Source organism: Capricornis sumatraensis, chromosome 16 (genome assembly GCF_032405125.1).
Source record: "Capricornis sumatraensis isolate serow.1 chromosome 16, serow.2, whole genome shotgun sequence".
Lineage (NCBI taxonomy): Eukaryota > Metazoa > Chordata > Mammalia > Artiodactyla > Bovidae > Capricornis > Capricornis sumatraensis.
The window spans coordinates 8,020,857-8,043,844 of record NC_091084.1 but is presented as its reverse complement, the minus strand read 5'-3'; the positions used below and the strand labels follow the sequence as shown (position 1 = coordinate 8,043,844).

General features: G+C 39.5%; 1 protein-coding gene across 1 annotated transcript; it reads right to left on the bottom strand.

The window, feature by feature from the left end:
• Positions 1–4,768: 4,768 nt before the first annotated feature.
• Positions 4,769–18,178, bottom strand: MMP27 (matrix metallopeptidase 27). The gene is made up of 10 exons (XM_068988105.1): positions 18,080–18,178; positions 17,041–17,279; positions 15,782–15,930; positions 15,566–15,694; positions 10,935–11,096; positions 10,638–10,755; positions 8,718–8,848; positions 6,568–6,724; positions 5,936–6,039; positions 4,769–5,010 (listed from the first exon to the last, which is right to left on the bottom strand). Exons 1-10 carry the CDS (start codon positions 18,176–18,178, stop codon positions 4,769–4,771), a joined length of 1,530 nt encoding a protein of 509 aa, XP_068844206.1.
• Between the last annotated feature and the right edge of the window lie 4,810 nt (positions 18,179–22,988).

Below are 22,988 nucleotides of genomic sequence, written 5' to 3'. Positions count from 1 at the left end.
AGAAACACTTCTTTGGTCTGGGAACTTACAACTGTAAGGAGGTTTAAAATTCATTGTTGACGATCTTATTTATACTTTCTTGATGTTCCTAGAGATCAAATTCTAAGTGATTTAAAGTAGGTTTTTATCTTCATGTGAAAACTTCAGATAGATAATGGTATTGGGGAGAGAATAAAGACCCAAAATGAATGGTTTTGTGACCAGTTTCAGTATGTTGAAATATTTTGTAGATGTTGATTTTCCTTTTTAAGATTCTCTATACCTGAAGACAAAGAGACTGAATTTTAACCTAAGGAGATGTCATGAGTTCAAAATAACTTCAAGACCAAAACCAAAAACAACAAATCATCGTGTTTTCCTCTGGGACAAATGATTCATTTAGATGACACTCTTAGGAGAGTCCGTCTATGGTGAATAACAGAAAGATTATGATGAGCTTCTCTCTTTGTCCCAAGGCAAGAATAATTCAAAACATTCTCTGCGTATGAATTTAATTCTGTTCCATCTCAGCTGCTCAAATTTCCAAAATGAATAAATATTTGTTAGCATAGTCTTGTTCATGCTTGTTTTTAAAGCTGTTTCTTTCTTTGAAAACCTGAGCAGAGGTCCTTGAGAAAACCAGAAAGGACACAGCAAACTGGAACAAAGTTTGTTCTTCCAGTTAATTCATCCCCAGTAAGTGTATTATATAGCAGGCTTCTAGTTTTTCCAACTGTTTGTACTTTTGGATAAATTGTTTAACTTACTGTTGGACAAACAGTTTAATTTGCCTAATTCCAATCATGATGGCTCACAGTTACCAAGCTGTGTGTCTCAAGTGCTAATTCTACATGCTATATGTGACTAGTTGTTCAGCGTCTGGATCCTTTCCTATTCTCCTTTCACAAATGGAGAAGCTGAGGTCTAGAGAAATCAGTAACTTGCCCAACGTTCCACAGCTGCTATGTGGAGGAAGTGGGCTGCAAGTCTAAGCAACCTGGCTCCTGAGCACATACCTTTCCCCAGCCTCCAAGCTGGTAAAGGGAAACTAAATCATCTTTATGAAGCAAGGTGAAAGTGCATTTTGGTCGTCTTCCCTAGGAGAAAAAAACAAGCTGCTTTTCCAAGTAAAGGGAGGCCCTGATGTCATGTTTGCTGCTGCTGCTGCTAAGTTGCTTCAGTCGTGTCCGACTCTGTGCGACCCCATAGACGGCCTCCCACCAGGCTCCCCCGTCCCTGGGATTCTCCAGGCAAGAACACTGGAGTGGGTTGCCATTTCCTTCTCCAGTGCATGAAAGTGAAAAGTGAAAGTGAAGTCACTCAGTTGTGTCCAACTCTTAGCGACCTCATAGACTGCAGCCTACGAGGCTCCTCTGTCCATGTGATTTTCCAGGCAAGAGTACTCGAGTGGTGTGCCATTGCCTTCTCCGGATGGCATGTTTAAGAAACAGTAAGCAAAGTTATAGCTTAACTGCTTTATGTTTAAAAAGAAAAATAATTCAGTAAGGAGGAGTTTGGGTTCCTCATAGAGGGCAAAGCAGAGAGGGGGTCAGACAGAGGAGCAGGAGTCCAGGGGAGAAGTGACTGGTGAGATGACTGGAGGTGGGTTGGTTAAAGGACATTAAGAATATGAATTTTTTCCCCCAATAGCTTGGTGGAGGGACTTAGAAAACTCCAGAGGCTTTTCAAAATTAAGTTCATTAATATTTTAAAGGAAGAATGAAATCAGCTGATCTTTGAGTTACACTTATAAATCTTTAATATAGCTCTAATAGTCAACATAGATTCCTTGGATTGTTTTTAGTGTTGAAAATTAAGGAGAAAGTAAATACCTATAAGCAAATCTGAGGGCAATGTCAGATGTTCTCTAAATACGCCAGGTGTTTATGCCATAGAATTGAGAACAGATGTAAGGAAACAAAGGAATTTTGATCAACGTTTGAAAATCTGTGTACATGTATGCTTCAGTTGTGTCCAGCTCTATGAAAAATCTATGGACTCTAGCCTGCCAGGCTCCTCTGTCTGTGGAATTATCTAGGCAAGAATACTGGAGTGGGTTGCCATGCCCTCGTCCAGGGGATCTTCCTGACCCAGGGATCCAACCCCCATCTCATGTCTCTTGCATTGGCAGGTGGGTTCTTTACCATTAGCACCACCCTGAGAAGTCCAATGTTTAATACTAAGCTGCACTATTTTTTCTAATAAGCAACATTGAAATAGAATTAGCATATAATAAAATTCACTAATTTTAGGTGCATGGTTTTAAAAAATATATTCAGTAGTGTCACCACCACCATAATCATGATATTGAACATTTCTATCACATATATTCCTTTGTGGTCAATCCCTTCTTCCACTTCTGACCACTGGCAACCAGCCATCTGTTTTCTATCACTATAGTCTGCTTTCTTATATTTTTCATATAAATGGAATAGATATGAGGTCTTCTATGTCTGTCTTCTTAACCAGAATGCTTTTGAGATGCATCCATATTGTTGCATGTATCATTCATTTATTGTTTTTTATTGCTGAATAGTTTTCCACTGTCTGTATGTACTGTCAGTTTGATAGACATTTGGGTTGTTTCCAGGTTTTAGATATAAATAAAACTATCACGAACATTTCTGTATAACTAATTATGTGAGCATGTTTTCATTGTTCCTGAGCATTTAGGAGTGAGGTCATTGGGTCACATGATGTGTATTTAACTTATAACAGCCAGACCATTTTCCAAAATGGCTGCATCATTTTTAACTCTCACCAACACTCTAAGAGTGTTCCAGTTACTCTGCATCTTGTCAACATTTGGTATTTTCAGTCTTAAGTTTTAACCATGATGGTGGGTATATAGCAGTATCCTAATGTGGTTTTAATTAGCATTTTCCTAATGATTGAGATGTTGAATATCATTTCATGTATTATTTGCCACTCATAGCAAATATTTTAGCCATTGAAAAAGTTGAACTGTTTGCCCTCTTATTTTTGAGTTGTAAGAATTATTTATATGGATATAAGTCCTTTATCACATATTTTGAAAATATTTTCTCCTAATGTGTGGTGTTTCTTTCTTTCTTTTTTTTTTTTTTGAAAAGCAGAGTTTTTGAATGTGCATAAAGTTCAATTCACCAAGTTTTCTTTTATGGGTCACACTTTTTATGTCCTATTGAAAAATCTAAAAACCTTTGTTTAATCCAAGGCTACAACATTTGAAAACTATTCTATTCTAGAAGCTTTATATTTTTAATTCTTCTATTTAGAGGTCTATGGCCTGTTTTTTAGTAAATTTTTGTGAACAGCGTGAGTTAATGTAAGTTTTTTTTATGTGTTTGGATATTTGATTATTCCAGCACTATTTTTTTTTTTTCCAAAGACTGGTCTACTATCTCCTACATGCTAGGTATTAAACTGTACTTCTTAAAACTTACTTTCTGTTTCAAACATGCAGCTACTTTTTTCTTCGAGGTAAAAGAAGATCCCCTTCTTTTAGGAATATGATAATACTTAACTCAAGGAAAAATGTTTGAGTTCAAGGACTAGCTGTAGGAATTCCTGAAGTTTTCTGTTCTCACTTTCTATCGATTGATACTTACCCAATCTATCACCTGATCAGAATCAAGTTCAACTGACAACCTCCCATCTTTGGGGTCACAAAACTTATGTAGAGCTTTGCTAAGCATTCAGCTTTGAGCATGTAAAGGCAAAACTTAACCATAAGAATTTAGAAACCCAACATGTACATGTATAACAGAGGACAGGAACTTTCTACCAATAAGTATAAGGACAGCTGACCCATAAACTGGAGAAGGAAATGGCAACCCAATCCAGTATTCTTGCCTAGAAAATCCCATGGACAGAGGAGCCCGGTGGGCTACAGTCCACTGGGTTGCAAAAAGTTAGACACGTCTGAGCACACACAACCCATATACACAGGAAACACAAGAAATTTCCACATTTCTTGTATATGATACATGAGGACAGTGTGCCCAAAACTTGCTTTTCAGCTTTCTAAGGAATGGTTCAATGCACTGGTCTCTGCTTGGAGGGTGAGGGTTGGCAGGAACATTACTTGCCTACTCCTGCTACTTTCTGAATTGTTGGGGGGTCATCTTTAGTGTAGCACTTCCTGCATCTCTCTAGGTTCTCACTCCTCTCCTTGGGAGGCAGAATCGCTTATTTGATTGGTGAATTTAGGAGCAGAAACTAGGCACGTGTACCTCCATCCTCACTTCTTTCTCTTTGGGCTCCATCCAGTCTATAGGTAGCTCACTTTTCCTTGGGGAGGCAGGGTGCTTTCCCGTTCTTCCCATGACGTGAGTAAGTATGTCTCACTCTAGAAGATTGCTCATCCACAGATACATTCTCTAACATAAGCTTTTCAGTAATAAAGGTGGTATTGTACTCTCCCAACTGTGTATTTCTTAGTAGATTCAAAACATGGGTAGGGATATGGGTGGCAGTTTATTGAGCCTCTCCAACTCCAAAGGTCCAGACAAAACAGAATGCTAAAGATTGGTTTAATAAATGTCTTCAGTATTTTGTTATTACAAGACACATAGCTTACTTCTTCAAGTCTACAAAACATAAAATATGCTTAAAGTCCAGTGAGAGTTTTGTTTATATGTAACTTCCTGTAAAAAGAATCAGGCAGCTCAAAATAGCAGTTTCACTCTTCATTCAATAGATATTTATAACTAGGCCTGGTGACTTGACGTTAAAGAACAGTTCTGTTCTAATTTGAAGCAGAGTTCAGATTAAAAGATCCTTTGAGGTTTATTTTAGGTCTATGAATTTATTGGTAACTGTAGATTTTGTTCATCATGTGAACAATACTAAAAATAAGAAAATTTAAATTTTTATAATGAAACATCTCCACTCCTGAATATACTTTTCCCTCACTGATTGTAAAATCAGATGATGAATTTAATGGTTCTTTACACTGAAGCCAAGTATTGGTTTTCATTATTCGGGTAACAGTCTTTGCCTTAGGATCATATTCAAACTGTTTTGATCTACGGAAGAAATAGAAGAATCCTAGAGAGAGAGAATTATGATTAGTTATCTTATGCAACTGTATAATTGTTCCAAACTTTTCAATTTTATGAATGTAGAATACAATAATTGAACCTGATATGGAGAGAAAATAAATGTGTAACTATATACATACATTTTATTTTACCCAGTCACATGAAAAATATTAGTTTTATTTCCCCGAGGAAAAAGCCAAGGTACGAAACATGAATTTCAAGGGGCTGTCGTTTATACCAGAGGTTCTCAGACTAGTTTTCCAAAAAATGTCCCAGTGAGGTGGGAGAAAGAGGCCTCTGTGAGTATGGCCTTGGGCCCTATCTCATTTTCCTAAAGCTGCTCTGCTTTATCTGTTTAAAGTTCTGAGGTTCCATATTAGATTTCACTAGAATAAAAGATGGCAATACTCAAAAATATCTTTAGACTTCTGCTTACACCATGGTCTGCTTTGTTGTTTTGAAGATATAGTAGCTGGACTGATTCATTAATTTGCCCGAGGTTCTTTTAAAACTTGTAGATTCCTGGATCTTACCCACAGTCCTACTGCCTCAGAAACTCTAAGGAGCTTGTCTCTTCATATACAAATCCTAAACTGTGTTTATTAAACTATATACATTGAAGTTTGAGAATCACTGTTCAGTTCAGATGCCCAGTCACGTTTCACACTTGAAACTCTTCAGGGGTTATCTTTATCAGACATCCATGATCAGTGATAATTTTGGTACCGTTTTGCATAGTTTCAAAGTAGTATGTCAGAGAATATAACTCAGAACTTACTATTCAATCTTGATAAGTTCTTCAAAGTTTATTATTACATGTACTCAAAGTAGTAAAATGACATTAAAATGGAAACATTTAAGTTTTCGTGCTGAATTCTTTCACAGTCAGTGAAGTCTCCGAAGTATCCTAATAGTCAGGCACTGATGCTTACCTTTGTGTTGGAAAGCAGCGTCCACTTGGAGGCCAATTCCTGGGAAGTACTTTACTACTCTACGTGGGTACCCTTTGTCCATGGTTTGGGTCACTTCATCATACCTGGAGACATGGATTTGAAAGGTTTTCGGGGGACCTTTGTTACAGGGAAAGAAGATTAATTTTTTTACTGCACAACTTGGAGTCAAGCAAATATGCAGGAAAAAAGTAATCCTATTGGAAGAAAAATAGTAGTTGATAATTAAAAATGGCAAAGAGTATATTTGGTTAGATTTCTGACAGTGTCTTAAAAACAAGGAATTATGAGGGGAAAAAAGCCACATAATTTACCGGATCGATACTATTCTGAGGAACTGTTAAATCAAAGGGCTCTTTCCAGAGTTTCGATGATTTTGACTGAATATGTTTGTCACTGGCAGCTTGGTTGGCACCACCAGCCTTATTATTCTATCTTTATTTTTATAAGCTGGAGAAAAATCTTTGATCTGACTGAAACATTCTTTTGTTTGGTGAATGCCATCCACCTAAGATTGTCTTCAACATAACACTTTTGGAAGACAGTGTTAAAGTGATGCTTTGTGGATATTTTTCTCCAGACTAAAACAAGGGGCCAATTGTCTGCAAACTTACCTCCAGCACCAAATACCCACAAAGAAGTAGGTCTTTCTTGTGCTGCGGTCACACACAGCTGCATCAATTTTCTTTACACGTCTTGGAAAGCCAAGAGTATAGATGGATTTGGGATAATCTGGTAAGACAGCATATCCTCTGATCACCCAGAAGTCATCTAGAACGAGAGGGAGAGTGATTATCTTCTGATTTATTTCCTAAAGGGAGAAATAGGTGTCTTAAGAAGTTTGAAAATAATTAGATTCCTAGTTCCTTTCAGGTTCAAATCTTAAAGATTTAGTAATCTTATGTCTCCATTTATTCTTACCACGCTCTTTAGCTGCTTACATATCATTCAGTTCAGTTCAGTTCAGTTGCTCAGTCATGTCCGACTCTTTGCAACCCCATGAATCGCAGCACGCCAGGCCTCCCTGTCCATCACCATCTCCCAGAGTTTACTCAAACTCACGTCCATCGAGTCTGTGGTGCCATCCAGCCATCTCATCCTCTGTCGTCCCCTTCTCCTCCTGCCCCCAATCCCTCCCACCATCAGAGTCTTTTCCAATGAGTCAGCTCGCATGAGGTGGCCAAAGTACTGGAGTTTCAGCTTTAGCATCATTCCTTCCAAAGAAATCCCAGGACTGATTTCCTTCAGAATGGACTGGTTGGATCTCCTTGCAGTCCAAGGGACTGTCAAGAGTCCTCTCCAACAACACAGTTCAAAAGCATCAATTCTTTGGTGCTCAGCCTTCTTCACAGTCCAACTCTCACATCCATACATGACCATAGGAAAAACCATAGCCTTGACTAGATGGACCTTAGTCGGCAAAGTAATGTCTCTGCTTTGGAATATGCTATCTAGGTTGATCATAACTTTCCTTCCAAGGACTAAGCGTCTTTTAATTTCATGGCTGCAGTCACCATCTGCAGTGATTTTGGAGCCCCCCAAAATAAAGTCTGACACTGTTTCTACTGTTTCCCCATCTATTTCCCATGAAGTGATGGGACCAGATGACATGAGCTTCATTTTCTGAATGTTGAGCTTTAAGCCAACTCTTTCACTCTCCTCTTTCACTTTCATCAAGAGGCCTTTTAGTTCCTCTTCACTTTCTGCCATAAGGGTGGTGTCATCTGCATATCTGAGGTTATTGATATTTCTCCCAGCAATCTTAATTCCAGCTTGTGCTTCTTCCAGCCCAGCGTTTCTCATGATGTACTCTGCATATAAGTTAAATAAGCAGGGTGACAGTATACAGCCTTGATGTCCTCCTTTTCCTATTTGGAACCAGTCTGTTGTTCCATGTCCAGTTCTAACTGTTGCTTCCTGACCTGTATATCATTAATGTTACACAAATAATATATACCTAGGAAATGGCTACCCACTCCAGTATTCTTGCCTGGAGAATTCCATGGACAGAGAAGCCTGGCAGGCTACAGTCCACGGGGTCACAAAGAGTCAGACATGACTGAGCAACTAACACTTTCACTTTCATAGTTAATAGTATGCATACCCATGTCAGCTGAGTTCATTATATTGATTCTTTTCTAATTCTGACAAAACCGTCGAGTATATTTGTTCTCCTAAATTTCCACACCCTAGTGTTCTCAAAGGCAAGTAATCTGATAAAATCCACCTGGAAAATAGGGTTGCTAGATTGAATATAAGATACCAATTGAATCTGAATCTGAATTTCAAGTAAACAGTGATTAATTTTTGGTATTCAGTGCAGTTCAGTTCAGTTCAGTTGCTCAGTTGTGTCTGACTCTTTGTGATAAACATAACCAAAATGTTATAATGGACATACTTAAACTAAAAAGTTATTTTTTATTTGTTTGAAATTGAAACCATCTTGTATTTTTATTTGCCACATCTAGCAGCCCTAGTAAAAAGGGAATATAAGAAGAGAGATGGGTTACTTTTATTTGGCAGAAAAAAAGACTTTTTAGTTTTTGTTATATAGGTTTCTTTTCTCCTGTGCACTTGGGATGATGTTTATCTTTATAGCCAGAGAGAATCCTTGGATAGTTGTTCTTTATAATAGGAACTTAAAGTCAGAGCAGAAGCCCTGTCCATTTGGCTCATGCATGAAGATTATATTCCTGGAATTAAAATATCCGCTAACTAGTTCAGGCATACACAGGAGAAGAGGAATAATGATAAGCAATGTTACCTTTAAAAACCAGAATCTTGTCAATGGGGTTCTCATAGGCAGCGTGAATATCAGCTGGCAGAGATGGCCAGAATGAAGAGATTAATTCAAATTCAACATCAGTGATGTCATAATAGATCCTCCATATGTGCCTGTGTTAGACAGGAAACCATACTTTATATACAGTCTATGTGTATCTATTTCAATGAAACCACTGCAAACCTAAGACTTGACTTTATCTAATTGGTTGATATTTTCCTCAGTTTATAGCATTAGCACAATTTTCCTCAGAAATTTTAGGTGGTTATGAGTTCAGTTCTACCCTTTGAACCACCAAAGTCAGGACATGCCTTTGTGCCCACTCTTTTGGGTACTTAGAGTAGTATTTAGAGTACTACCCATGGAAGTCTCATTAACAGTTCTCAGTGTACTCGATCACCTCATTTTTGCCAAAGCAGCAATTCCCAATATTCTAAGTCAACACCAAGCATTCTAAGAAAAAATTTCTGGTATTGATTAATAGAATTAAAAATGTTATTATTGTCATTGCTAAATATTTCCTCAGATTTCCCTTCTGGCTGTAAAGCTCTGATGTAGATCTGTGAGCAAGAGCTGAAAAGTCCTTAGAGTTCATTTTTCTTCCCATGCTGGGAACCCATCCCTGACAAGTTGTCTCTCAGCCTCAGCTATTAGGAGCACGGTATGACAGCATGTCATTGTTGTTGTTGTTTTTCAGTTGCTAAGTTGTATCTGACACTGTGACCCCATGAACTGTAGGGCCACATAGTCATGGGTGGAAGGAGTCTGATTTCACATATTCTTTCCTTTTGCCCCTATATCCTTGTCAGATGGTACCTGTCCTGACACTTTGCTCTGAAAGTGTGGCCATGGTATACATAACTGACACACCATGTTGCAAGTTAAGTGCAGTAATTACATCGTGAGAGAAGAAATTTCCTACCACAGCTAACACTTTGTTGATTCAACTTCAAGGAATGGTCCATGGATGCATATTTCACAACTGGCTCTCCAGATAGGAAAAAGACATAGTTTTTATCATTTGGTGGTTTTCAGGGTGTAGGTACTCCAACCAAGGCCAGTACTAAACCAATATGAGCTAGTTTACAAAATTCTTGAAAATTTAATAATTGGATCCCAAAATGGTATAAGCCAGGTCCAGGACATCGTTGGGATAGGGGTATTATTTTAGCTATGAAGTTTCTGAAAGTAGACCCTGGTTCAATGGCAATTAAAAAATTGGCTTAAAAACATTTAAAACTTAATTTATCAGTGTGAGATCCCTTTCGCTGTTGCATGTATGAAAGATGGGAGCAGAAACAAGCAGGCTAGTAAACAGGCTTCTGGAGTAGGAGATGAGAAATGATGGTAGCTTGGATGAGCTGGAGATGGTGGTGGAGACGGAGAAGGGAGTGGCCATAGACCATCGATGTGTCTGCAGTAGGACTCGACAAGACCTACTGAATGACTGATAGGGGATGGGATGGGGTGTAAATGAAAACAGTGGTATCACAGAGGAAAGAGCGGCTCACCTCTACCTGGGAGGGTAGAGAGAAAGGTCACCGAACACATTCTCCGAGAGGTGACATTTAGCAGGGATGAAAAACGGAGCTCAAGTATTGGTGAGGATGTGGAGAAACTGGAACATTAGTTGTTGCTGGTAGGAATGTAAAATGGTGCCACCTCTATGGGAAGTGGAATGGCAGTTACTCAAAAAAATTAAGCAGATATTTACTATTTGAAAAAAGAAATTATCAAACAGGTAAGAGGTATGTGCACAGAGTAAAACATTCAAGCAATGTAGACAGTTATAAAAGAAAAACCAAAGACACATTCTCACTATCCCAACAACTCTCTTATCCCCAAATCTCTTGAAAAGAAAAACTTCACAGGAAGTTGAGGTGTTTAAGGGAATGGGTTTACCTGCCTTTAAAGAACATTACTTCTCTGCGGAAAGTGGTGATAGCATCAAAAGTCAAATCGGGGTCACAGGCATGAGGTAGAGTGGGTCCCTTTGGCTTAGCAGGTACCTTAGGTGGCCCTGCTTTGATGAGAAAAGAAATATCTCAGTGAATTAAGCAGGCATGTGGAAATACCTACAGAAGGATCTTTCCCAAGAGAATATTTTCCTCGTAATAATATTTCAAGAAGTGATTTTTCTTAATGTCCTTCCTGAAAAGCCTTCAATTCAGTTCACATATATTCAGATTTGTTGCTCACCATAGATGGATTGGATTCCGTTGATATCGTCCTGAGAAAGTGGGTATTTGCTAGGATCCAAGGAGACGTAGTTTGGGAACATCAAGGCTGTTTGATCACTGGAGTGAGAGAGCCCCAGTGAATGGCCAAATTCATGAGCTGCCACGAGGAATAAGCTGAATCCTTAACAAAAAACAGGGAAAACATGAGTAAGTTAGTCAATCAGGAGAATGATTGCATCTGAGATTAGGAAATAACTGAGAGAAATGAAAAAAAAAAGGCTTGTCAGACAATTCTTATAACATATGAACGAACCATCATTTATCTGGGAAATTTTTCAACAGTGATGATTGGTATTAGTCAAATCATGGAGAAATGTAACCCAGAGCAAGCAGATGGCAGAAAACAGGTGTCTCGAAATGGATAGTAGTGAAAAAAAACAAAAAAAAGCCACCAGTTTTGGGTTGTTGTTAGGCATCTGTACATGATCATATTTCCCCTACTTATATTCTTCAGAGATTCTCCACTGGTTGCAGGACCAAGTCCAAATACCTAAACATGGCCTTCCATGAACTAGTCCCTGCTTTTTCCCCCAGCCTCATATTTTATTTTCATTTTCCCTGAGCTAGCCATGTGGAATCACTTGCATTTCTTATCTATGCCATGTTCTTTTTCATCTATGTCTCTGTATCTCCATCACTTCTGCCCGGAGTATTACCTCTCTCACCCCCCTTCACCCATCTGTCCTACTTAGGCCTCAGGGACCCCCTCCAGAGTCATCTTCACAAGACTTCTTTCCCCCAGCTCCTATCCAGGTTGACTTAATTGCACCTCTCTCTACTTCTGTAGACTGAGCTTAATTCTGTCTTTGCAAATAAATACTGCATTCTTTTTTTCTTTCCCTAAGTTGTGCACCCTTTCAGTCCAGAGGCCATGTTTTAATCATCTTCCTGGGGACCGATAAACTGTTTCGTAATGGGTGCTGGATATCCAGGCTTTTATTTGGATGAAAGGATGGTTAGATGATCCTCCTGGACATGACTGGAATACTCTGTACTTATTCACACCAGAAGTTGTACCATGCATGGTTGGAATTGCCTTTTTATTTGTCTGTCTCTCCTACAGTCTGTAAGCTTCTAAGTTTATCAAAAAGACTGTCCTTGGACTTGCAGCTAAACCTATGGATACTAAGGAAAATGCTGAGCCTTTTGTGATGGAGCCTTGTCCAGTGATGTTTGCATAAAACAAACGTGGAAAGGCAAAGAATTATTTCATGGACTTTCATGCTTTTTGCTCTGGCTTTTGCTGCCTCTCCTTGTCTGGCTGGCAATATCACTGTGTGTGCTTTTGGACAGGGATAGGACAAGTGATTCTTTAAAAAAGTAATTAAAATTCAGATCATCTAAACAAAGGGCAAACTTTTATTGTGGCTCTCAAGACCCTCTATATAGGATTCTAATATACACCATTTTAGCCTTCTGCTCCATTACAATTCTTGAGTTGGTTGGGTTATTCTGTCTAGAACACGTTTTATTCCACTTTGCTTCAGAATTCCTTCAGAGCCTTCAAGTCTCATGTTGGTGTTACTTGCTCCCTGACCTCTGTTTATGGGCTGGAATTTCTTTTAGGTGCTCCTATTACATTGCCATAGTTCCTTTTATCCCAAGGTTGATCATACTAACTTTAAATGCCATTTATAGAGCATGCCGTCTAGACTGTAAATTCCTGGAGAGTGGAGTCTGTGTCTTGTACACTATTGTATATTCCATTTCTATTACAAAGCATGGATTAGAGTAGATTTTGAGTAAAGGATTGTTGAAAGGTTTCATTTACTATTATTTGTAGAGCATTTCTCATGTACTGACAACATTATAGGCTGTATGATACAGTAGAAAAAAGATTTCATTTCTGCCTTCTTGGAGATGCAACTAAATAGATAAGTTTGGGCATTATACATCAGTACCTTTGTGAATATTTTTTTTTCTCCTAGAAATCACTTAATCATCACCATTATCATTAGTATTAATAATCACCAAGATAATTATCAGTGTTAAACACTTTCTGAATGTTTGCTAAGGACTGGTGCTTTGCAAGATTTTTTTTTTTGCCTTTATTATAGATAAGTTGTGTCATCTTCCTGCATGTAAGTTCCCCCATGCCACAGACCACTGCTCTTCTCCATCCCAGCCCTGCGTCTGTAGTGGTCTCTGAGGGCTGTTTCAGTTGCCTGGTGCCAGTGCATGTGTGTGTGAAGCATTTACATTCACATACAGGTTTGAAACTAGCCTCACTTTGCGAGACTCCCAGGAAACCCTCACCGTGTGTTCAGATCTCTCTGATATCACCATGCAGTGACTTCGAAACCCTTAGGAAGCAGTGGTATTAGCAGATGACTGCTGTCTATTGCTTTCAACAGAGTGGCACTAAGACTTTGGTGCCCTTTGCATAAAGAGAGCCCACATATACGTAAAAAGGTATATTATACATTATTGCCAAATTTTCTATTAAAAAATCCATTTGATTAGAGGTTACAGATGCTTGAGACTTTACATTTTTATTAGAGAACAGGAAAACAGTTTCCTGTGTAGGTCAGAAAGCTGAGAGTTACAAGATTAGGGATCCCCCAGGTCCAATAATTTCAACCCTGAGGGAATGTATTATAATAAAGCAGATACAAAACACCCCTTTTTCGTATTGTTGCCTGGCTATCCACCCAGAACTTGGTGGAGTGCTATGTTTATCCTCTGCTTTGCTCAGGCAAGTTTTGCCAACTTGGGGCCCAGGACCCTCTGGATTTTTTCATAACCCATCCCACACATCGCCTTTGGCAAGGGGCCAGTTGCAGTATGGGGAATAGTACTTTTACCACTAAATGTTGGAATTAATGGGCTTCCCACATGGGAAGCATCTGCCTGCCAGGCATGGATTCAGTCCCTGCACTGGGAAGATTCCCTGGCTGAGGGCATGGCAATTCACTCCAGTATTCTTGCCTGGGGAATCTCACGGACAGAGGAGCCTGGTGGGCTACAGTCCACAGGGTGGCAAAAGAGTTGGATACAACTTAGTGACAAACAGCAACAAATTGGAACTAACAGGGATAAAGTGATAATGAGGGGGCTTCTCTGGTGGTCCAGTGGTTAAAAATCTGCCTTGCAGTGCAGGGGAAATGAGTTCAATTCCTGGTCAGGGAACTAAGATCTCACATGCCATGGAACAACTGAGCCCACTTGCTGCAACTAAGACCCAATGCAGCTAAATATAAATAGATAAATATTTTTTAAAAAATGATAGTGTAACCTGAGACTAATCTTTGCTTCTAGAATATGCCAGTAAAGCCTGGCTGAGTGAGGGGAGTCTTTCTGACTTTGGTGAGCACTAGAATTATTTCCTATACCTGCCTGATTGGATGTGTCCACACGACCTTCAGGCCAAATCCAGGAAAACATTGGAACACATCTCAGCAGGAGACAGACCCGGTCCCTTCAACTCCTCTGTCATTTGGATCTGGGGTCACCCTACCTCTTTCACTTTCTCGGCTGTAATGTTACCTCTGTGGCAGTGCAGCCATCACCTCCAAACTCCCCTGAAGTCCAGCAAGCACAGAGTCCTTTCCCCTCTTTGTTTCCTAGCTCTTGGAAGAACATTTCCATCATGTGCTCAAACTTAGCAAGGAGAGGCCGTGCGTCATTTTGAGTCACTGGCTTTCAGTTTTGCAGAAACTATGACTGACTCACAGACTCCATAGAGTTGTGTGGTCAGGACTGAATTGTGGCCTTGCATACCACCCACCAGAAAGCTGCAGCATCCTCTTTCCTGGAACCCTGGAAACCAGATACCAGAGACATGATGACTGTGATCAATGACAGAAAAAAAGAGTAGGGAGAACCTGAGAGTCTACTGAACTGCTCCTTTGTTAGAGGTACATATTTTGACTATAAAAAAGTTTTGTTTTTTTAATTTGAAATGAAATAAAATATCTCTTATCTTCATGCCAGGGAGGCCCAATAAGAAAAATAAAACCACTGCCCACGGCCTAAAGAAATAAGTCAAATATAAAGACCAGGTTCCAATTCTTTGGCAGACAAGCAAGAGTTAGACGAAGAGGTTCATGTATATAAATGGATGTCCTATGGGCCATGTACCCACATAGCATCTTTTAATCACTAACTTAGAATTACCACCTCCCAGAGTTTTCTTTCAATCCTCAAGCTAGAGATGACTTCTCCCATTAGTATAATACACAGTACTTTCTGCCTTGTATGGTGGTGAGTGGGCCTAGGCCTTATACATCACCCAAGATCATGAAGCTCTGAACTTTTCTAGAACAACTTTGTGGTCTGCGTGACACCTTGCATAATTCCAGACACATAGTGGCCCTTCAAGCATTGCAGATGTATGAATGAACATATGAGTAAGGGAAGAATGTTCTGATCATAACAGGATCAGTGGCTTTATGAAAGTGCTGTGTGGATAAAGCTCTGAACTGTACAAGCACCGTTGTCTGTATAGATATTGAACACTTTCTTCAGCATCATCTGGAATATGAAACATAATAGGGAAACTGGGAAGTAAGAAGCAACTAATTGCAAAGCTATTCCTTTCAGGGATTTGATGAATAGTAACATTTTGTTCGTAAAGAAAATTGGGCTTACCTACTCCATCCTTGGTCCAGTTCTCATCCTCATCAAAGTGAGTGTCTCCACCCAGTCCCAGACCCGGGGGAAAGGCATGGCCGAGGACTCCCAAGGGGCCGTCGAAGTAACGAGGACACCGACCATGGACTGGGAAACAGCGGAGGAAGAAGATCAGCCTCGTCAAAGCTCCCAAGATGAAAATGGCTATATTGCTCTCTCTGCTGAAAACCTTACCTCGGGTCTTAAAGGCAATCATGATGTCAGCGATCCCTTTGGAAATCTTGGTGAATGTTAGTGGAGTGACTTTGCTCCACACTTCTAAACCTTTTTGGATAGCCTCATCCACATCAGGTCGAGCCATATCAGGAGTGTAGTTTACAATTCTTACAAATTAACAGATATATATCAATTGGCTGTTATGCAAGCATGTAAACACACATACTAGGAAAAGAAAACAATTTCTATCTTATCCATCACACGCTGCAGTAAGTTTTGGTATGGTGCTATCGCTACATTTGTACAATGCTTTACCATTTAAATTAGGTACTTTTACATACGCTATATGTAAATAATTCAGTCTTTCATCTGTGCTATTCATCAGGTAGTATGATTGCACTTAGACAAATGAGGCTCAAAGAGGTTAAATGACTTCCCTAAGGTCAGGTCTTAAGTGGAAGATCATTCACTTTATGCACAGAATTTGCTGTGCATATGACCGTATGATATGTATCTTCTGAAAAGAACTGAGATTCATTTTCTCAAACAGCTTATAGAAATCAGTTTTATGAATGTGTCATATATTAAGTCTCACTTGAGAGCCACAAAGAGTTTGTTTCTCAGGAAAAGCTCTTGCTTTTGTTTATATTCTCTATTTTGCTAAATCTACTTTTACTTCAATCCTTAAGGCTCAAGAAGAAGAAGGAAGGACTATTAGACTTTTTAAGGCCAGCCAGGAGGGCTCTGGAGCAGGGGTCAAGGCCACTGACTCTATCTCGGGTCACAGGCACCCTTCAACCTCTTTCTGCCGATAAGCCAGCCCCTTTGTTTGTGATATCCAAGGTCCACCTGAGATTTGACAATCTAACTCATACATGTCTCCAACATGAGCTGGTTGTACTCCATTTTCTCATTTTCCCTTGAGCACACTTCAACTGTACCTTTAAGCATCTGCAGTCAGACTGTAGAGGTTCTGGTCCTGAGTTATTATGGAGATGGCAGAGGCTAGAGATTAGAGCATATTTGCAGAGCCAGTCTGCTGAGAAGAGCTGTGCAAACTAGCCTATGCTACACAAGCTTTTTTTCCTTCCAGTTTCTCCTGTGTTTAAGGTGATAATAACAAGGGTGCCTATGTCACAAGTTTTTTGAGAGGGTGGAATATATAAAACCTATCGAGTGCTAAGCACACAGGAAGTGCTGGGTAAAATAAACCATTATTATCTTTGCTTCTTAGAGATAACATTCACATTCATTTAGATTAAGAGCAGGAGCATTACCTGTAGGTGAGGTTGTACTTCTTCCACCCGGGGAGAGTATAGCCATATTGACCCACGTCAGGCACCCCACACCTGGGTGTCTTCATGATCTCCAGAGTGTTTGAGTCCAGTTTTCCAGTCACTGTCAATCCAAAGAATGCTTGCATTTCACGGATTTTGCCATCTATGAGACTTCTGTTACTGCTTTGAGCAAGATGACTCGCTTCTATTTCAAGAGAGTAGAACTGGTTGAGATACGCCTGACCGAAAAGACAAAAAAAGGCACAGACTACAGGGGAGCAGACCTCTATCTCAGGATAAGCAAGCTTTCCGAGGTCCTTTCCGGCAGCAGGAGGGGAAAAGGAAATAAATAACAAGGGAAAGGAAGGGGAGAGGAAGAAAATAAAGAGGAAGGAGAAGAGTCACCCTCTCTTTCAGTTTCCAAAAGCTCATTGAGCTGTGTGTGACCAGAACCGGCTACACCCATAGAGCTATGGAACTCCAAACTTTAACAGACGAGAAGCATGCTTCTTCTATGTGTGGGATGATCTTGTGTCACACACATTTTTACTGTTACTTTCATTTGGTGTTTCCTTGAAATAAATTATGGAGAAAATATGATTATTCACATGTAATCACATGTAAGTAATTCCATCAAATATGGTGAAGTAACTGGATTGATTTTTAGAGGGAATCTCCAAAGCAGCCTGGTTTTCATACATGTAGGATAAGGAGCTCCAAACTACACTTGGGTCCCCCTGGCTGGTCTTCAGATGCTTTTATGGAGATCTCCGTTCTCACAGAGCTGACCCTGTCTCTGCTCACTCTCTCCTCACTTGTATCCAGTGCTTAAATAGCAAATCCTGCCTTTCTCCCAGCCCACCCAACTCTCCCCGCCCCACCATTCCTGATGTCTTTAGGGCCAAGGAAAGGAAAATCAGCTCCTCACAAAAAAGTTCAGGACTCTTTGGTAAGAATGAGCTGTCTTTTTAGGTCCTTGGACAATCAATAAAGTGAAATTGTTATGGATAGCCACAAATGACATTTACTGAGACAGTACCTGAGTCAGTTGCAGGTTCTCCTCGTCTTCCATCCTTCGGTCTGCAGGAAATGCAGAGGACAGTGTTGCAAAGACCAAAAGCAGAAGAAGGTTCTTCATTCTTCTATCTCCAGTTGAAGCCTCGTTCTGTTTGCATAGAATTTAGAAAATAATAGTGAGACGTGGCATGAATCGGCTTGTATTATCCTTTAATTAAAAACAGAAAAGGACATTTGCCATGGAGTGTGTCACGTTATGCTTTTTTTTTCTTAGGTTGAGTTGATTTCACAATCATGATCTACAATTTGTTTGGTAAATATAGTCACTGTTATTATTGAATTAAAAATAATATGAACTGAGGCTCCAAGCTACTTTTGCCCTTGCAAAGTTGGAGGCTTTCCTATGCATAAATTCTTGGGAGTTGAATAATTTTCTTTTGAACGAAAGCCCACAATATTTGTATAATAAGATAATTTTCTTTGTAAAAATTTTTATCTTTTGTTGCGATCACCTGTTATGCTTGCAAAATTGTAATTTTTTGCTTCTTTGCTTCTTCTGAGGAATATGATTTCACATATTGCCTTGCTCTTGATACAGATACTTCCTTACTTCTTGTCTTCTAATAAACAAGGCATGTCTGTTTTTCAAAAAACAAAGTTTTCAAAGACATGGTATTGTGAAAACACAAGTGATTTAGGAATCAGATTATCCTAATTAACTGGGTAAATACCAGATATTTATTGAGCACTCACTCTTTGCCTGTCATTATTAATGGAAGAAAGAATAAGACACTGGTCCAAACTTGTTGGAAAATTCAGACATATACACAGACTAACCCCAGGTAAAACAGAGAAAAGCGGCAAAATGCTCAGTAAAGATTCTGAAGACTGAAATGGCCCCAAAGGTAGAGAGATCACTGCAGACGAGTGTGATCTAGAGGCTTCAAGCAGGTTGAGCTTGCACTGGCTCTTGAAGCGTGTGTAGGATTGGTTCTCAAAGAGGAAAAGAGAAGGCATATGAGTGGAAGGAGGCCACAGGAAGCAGGAACCACGGCAGAGAAGAAGTAGGAGGTCTGACCGGACTGGAGCAAATGCACGTGTAGGCAGCCATGTCTAAGAAAGGGTGCAATGAGAGGAAGCAGGGACCACGGCAGAGACGAGCTGTAGGAGGTCTGACTGGACTGGAGAGAATACGTGTGTAGGCAGCCATGTCTAAGAAAGGGTGCAATGAGAGGAAGCAGGGACCACGGCAGAGACGAGCTGTAGGAGGTCTGACTGGACTGGAGAGAATACGTGTGTAGGCAGCCATGTCTAAGAAAGGGTGCAATGAGAGGAAGCAGGGACCATGGCAGAGATGAGCTGCAGGAGGTCTGACTGGACTGGAGCAAATGCACGTGTAGGCAGCCATGGGCAATGGGGGTGGGGGTCTAAGAAAGGCTGCAAGGAAAGTGCATGTTTTGAGTCCTTTCATGTCTAGAATACCCTTTACTCCATCTTCATATTCTACAGAGAGTGCGTCTGGTTACGGAATATCAAGCTGAAATCAATCTGCCTTAGAATTCTGAAGTTTCTTTTCCATTGTTTTCTCGAATCTAGTGTTGTTGTTGAAAAGCCTTTTATTTTTGGTATTTTTTTTTTTAATTTCTGAACAATTTTGGAAGTCTCTTTACCCAGGTATTCTGAAATTTTATAAAGATATCTCTTAATGTGAGTCTTTTTGCAGTACATTGCTTGGCAATAAGAGAGCTCTTTCATTATGAAAACTTCAAGGAAAATTTCTTCTCTTATTTCTTTGATAATTTCTTTCCATCTAGTTTCCTCTTTTTCTTTCTGGAATACATAGCTATTGGAACTCTTGTGTTGAATCTCTGTGTTTCCAATATATCCTTTATTACTTTCCATCAACTTTATTTCCAGCTCACCTATTGAGTTTATCTTAGTTATATTTTTAATGTCCAAGAGCTTTTTCTAGTTCTCTGAGTATCCTTTTATTTCCTTGTATTTCATTAATTTTTTTGGATGTAAGCTATGTCTTATTTTTAAAGAATGTTAAGTATTTTTTCATTTATTTTGACATTTTCTTTTGCTTCCAGGATTGTCTCTATTTCTTCAAAATTTCTGTTTTGGTGTCTGTTTTTGATATTAGGAGCTTTTTAAAAAGTGTCTGGAGATGTGATCTGCAATCTGTTTAATACTGAGAGACAAGAAAGTTGAGTGGAAGCTATGTGTGCTTTGGCAGGGTTGCTGGCCCATGACCTTTACTGCAGGGCGGTAGGGCGGATTCCAGACACTTCATATGATATATTAGTTGGACTTCTTGGTTGAAATGTAATAGAAAAAATCCAAGTACCAAATGATTAAGAAACATTTCTTCCTCCCTCACATGAGAAAAGCCCAGATTTGGTAGTCCAAGGCTTGTGTGACAATATCACATCATCAGGGATGTAAGCAGCAGACACCTGGGAACAACCATCTCTCAGGCCCAGTGCCTCATGGTCCAGGTGGCTTCTCAAGTTTGTGCAAGTGCGTCTGCATTACAGGCAGCTGGAGAAGGAAATGGCAACACACTCCAGTGTTCTTGCCTGGAGAATCCCATGGACAGAGGAACCTGGCAGACTACAGTCCATGGGGTTGCACAGTGTCAAAGACAACTGAAGTGACTTAGCACATACAGGCAGCAGGAAAGAGGAAGGAAGAGACAGTACATGCCAAGTCTCTTTCTAGAAGCCTGTACAGTATTCTGCTTACACTTTGAGGCAAGAAATTAAACACCTGGCCATATCTAGCCATAAGCGAGGCTACAAAACAGTCTTTTAGCTGCATTGCTACCTCAGATGAAATTTACTGCCACAAAGGAAGAGGGGGATCGTGTTAATAGAGGTAACTGGTAAGTCTTTCCCCCACTGAGATTTCTATAGGTAGAGTATTTGTAAATCCCTTTTCTCAGGTGAGTAAGTTTCCCCAGAGAAGACCTCCAATTTCCCACTTTAATCTCCCAGCAACAAAGTTATAGGAGGTGCCTCTGGAGCCCTGTGTGACAGTCTCCCAGCATACCTCTGAGCTTAGCTGTGCAGCTGTGGACAGGTCTGCGTAACTCACTTTACACAGCCCACCCTTAACCACTCATTGGGTATCTTTGTGCTTTTTGCTCAGGGCATTAAGCTGCCATGGGAACTGACAGGTCAACTCCTTCGAGCTACCTGGTGGTGGGGCGGGGAGCTGAAGGACGAATGTTCCAGCCTTCCACCCACTGGAGAACAAGTGAACAACTGAAAGGAGTTCTCTAAGTTTCTCAGGAAGTCCTGCTGGAATTGAGCCCCAGCTCCTGTAGCAGAAACCTCAGCGATACATACTTGAATTAATGAACTTTCCTTCTTTCTGTTTCACTCTGCTTGCTCAACCTCACTCTTGCTTCCTGGGACCACGTCCCCAATAAAGTGAGTGGGCCAAGGTCTTGCCTTAGCCTTTGCTTTGGAAGGAACTCAACCTAAGATAAAAGTAATATCATTCTTTAAAGTTTTAAGTTTAAATTCTCACATCTCTTGTACTCAAAACTTCAACACAGCATCCAGAAAATACCACACGTTGTCAAGAAAACCTTAAAAAGGGCTAATGTTTAAAATTCTTTACTATACTTTATATTGCTGTTCACTTTCTTTGCCTGTGAAATATGGCTAAAGAAATAACATGAATTCAGGTCTTGTGTTGAAAATGCACAGATGAGGCTTGGGCCACGAATCTGTCATAAATAGCTGGTACAACTAGCAGGTATTCTGAGATGAATCTCCCATCTTTGTGCTTGTAAAAACTGATTTCATAAGAAGTTTTAGAAGATGCCATAGTCTGAAATTGACTCTTAAAAATGAAATATCAAATTCTTGCAGGTCCTTTTGCCATTTGACATTGATACAATGACTTGCTTATCCATTTCCCTCACTTTGCCTAGCACAGTACCTGGAACAGGTAGGTGATTAATTGTAGAATAAGTGAATAAATGAAATTATAGTATATACTAGTTTTTATTTTATCTTATAAAATAAGTTGACAATAAAGTATTGACATACTCAAGAGACTCTTTGAAGACATTGAATACTGACAAAATATTTCATTAATCTATGAAGCAACATCTAAAAGTTTAATATCAATAGTATAATATTTCTGATAAAGGAAAACACCCGCAAATATATTGAAAATTCCCTTTATACTTTAGATGGACTATGTGGTAGTATATTAAGAAAATCAGTAGATCACAAGTCAGTCATTTAAAATATTTATTTTAAATTCATTTAATAGATAAATTTTGAACCAAAATTAAGTATCAAATTATACTAAATTAATCATCTGCTGGGCTTAAAAATTTTAACTGAAAAAGAACAAAATATATGATAGTGTTAAATATATTTTATAGTTCACATAGTTATTATGTAATGAGCTGCATTGTATTACATTCTAACAACTGCTAATATATTATAACGATTTTTTAATTGGAGGGTAATTTCCTTACAGTGCTATGGTGGTCTCTGCTGTACATCAACATAAATCAGTCATAATTATATACATGTCCCCTCCCTCTTGAGTCTCCCTCCCCTGCCCCATTCTACTCCTCCAGGTCATTCCAGAGCACCAGCCTAGGCTCCCTGGATATTATAATGATTTTAATGTCAGGACTAACCATTATGATCCCACAAGTCTTAAAGTTTTTAATAGAAAATTCCATTAGCAAATTTATGCATCTCATCTCAGTTTAATTCAATTAAATAAGAGTTACTGATTTTTGTGCCCAGCACAGTTCTGTTTGTCTGGCAAACCCTAGTTTTCTGTAGAAGGTGTCCTTTTGAGGAGCTCAGGGAAAACAGAAATGAAGAACAACAGATCTAACTTGCCCATTTGCTCAGACTCTAGAAGCCAAGGAGGAGGTAGGAGAGGAGGTG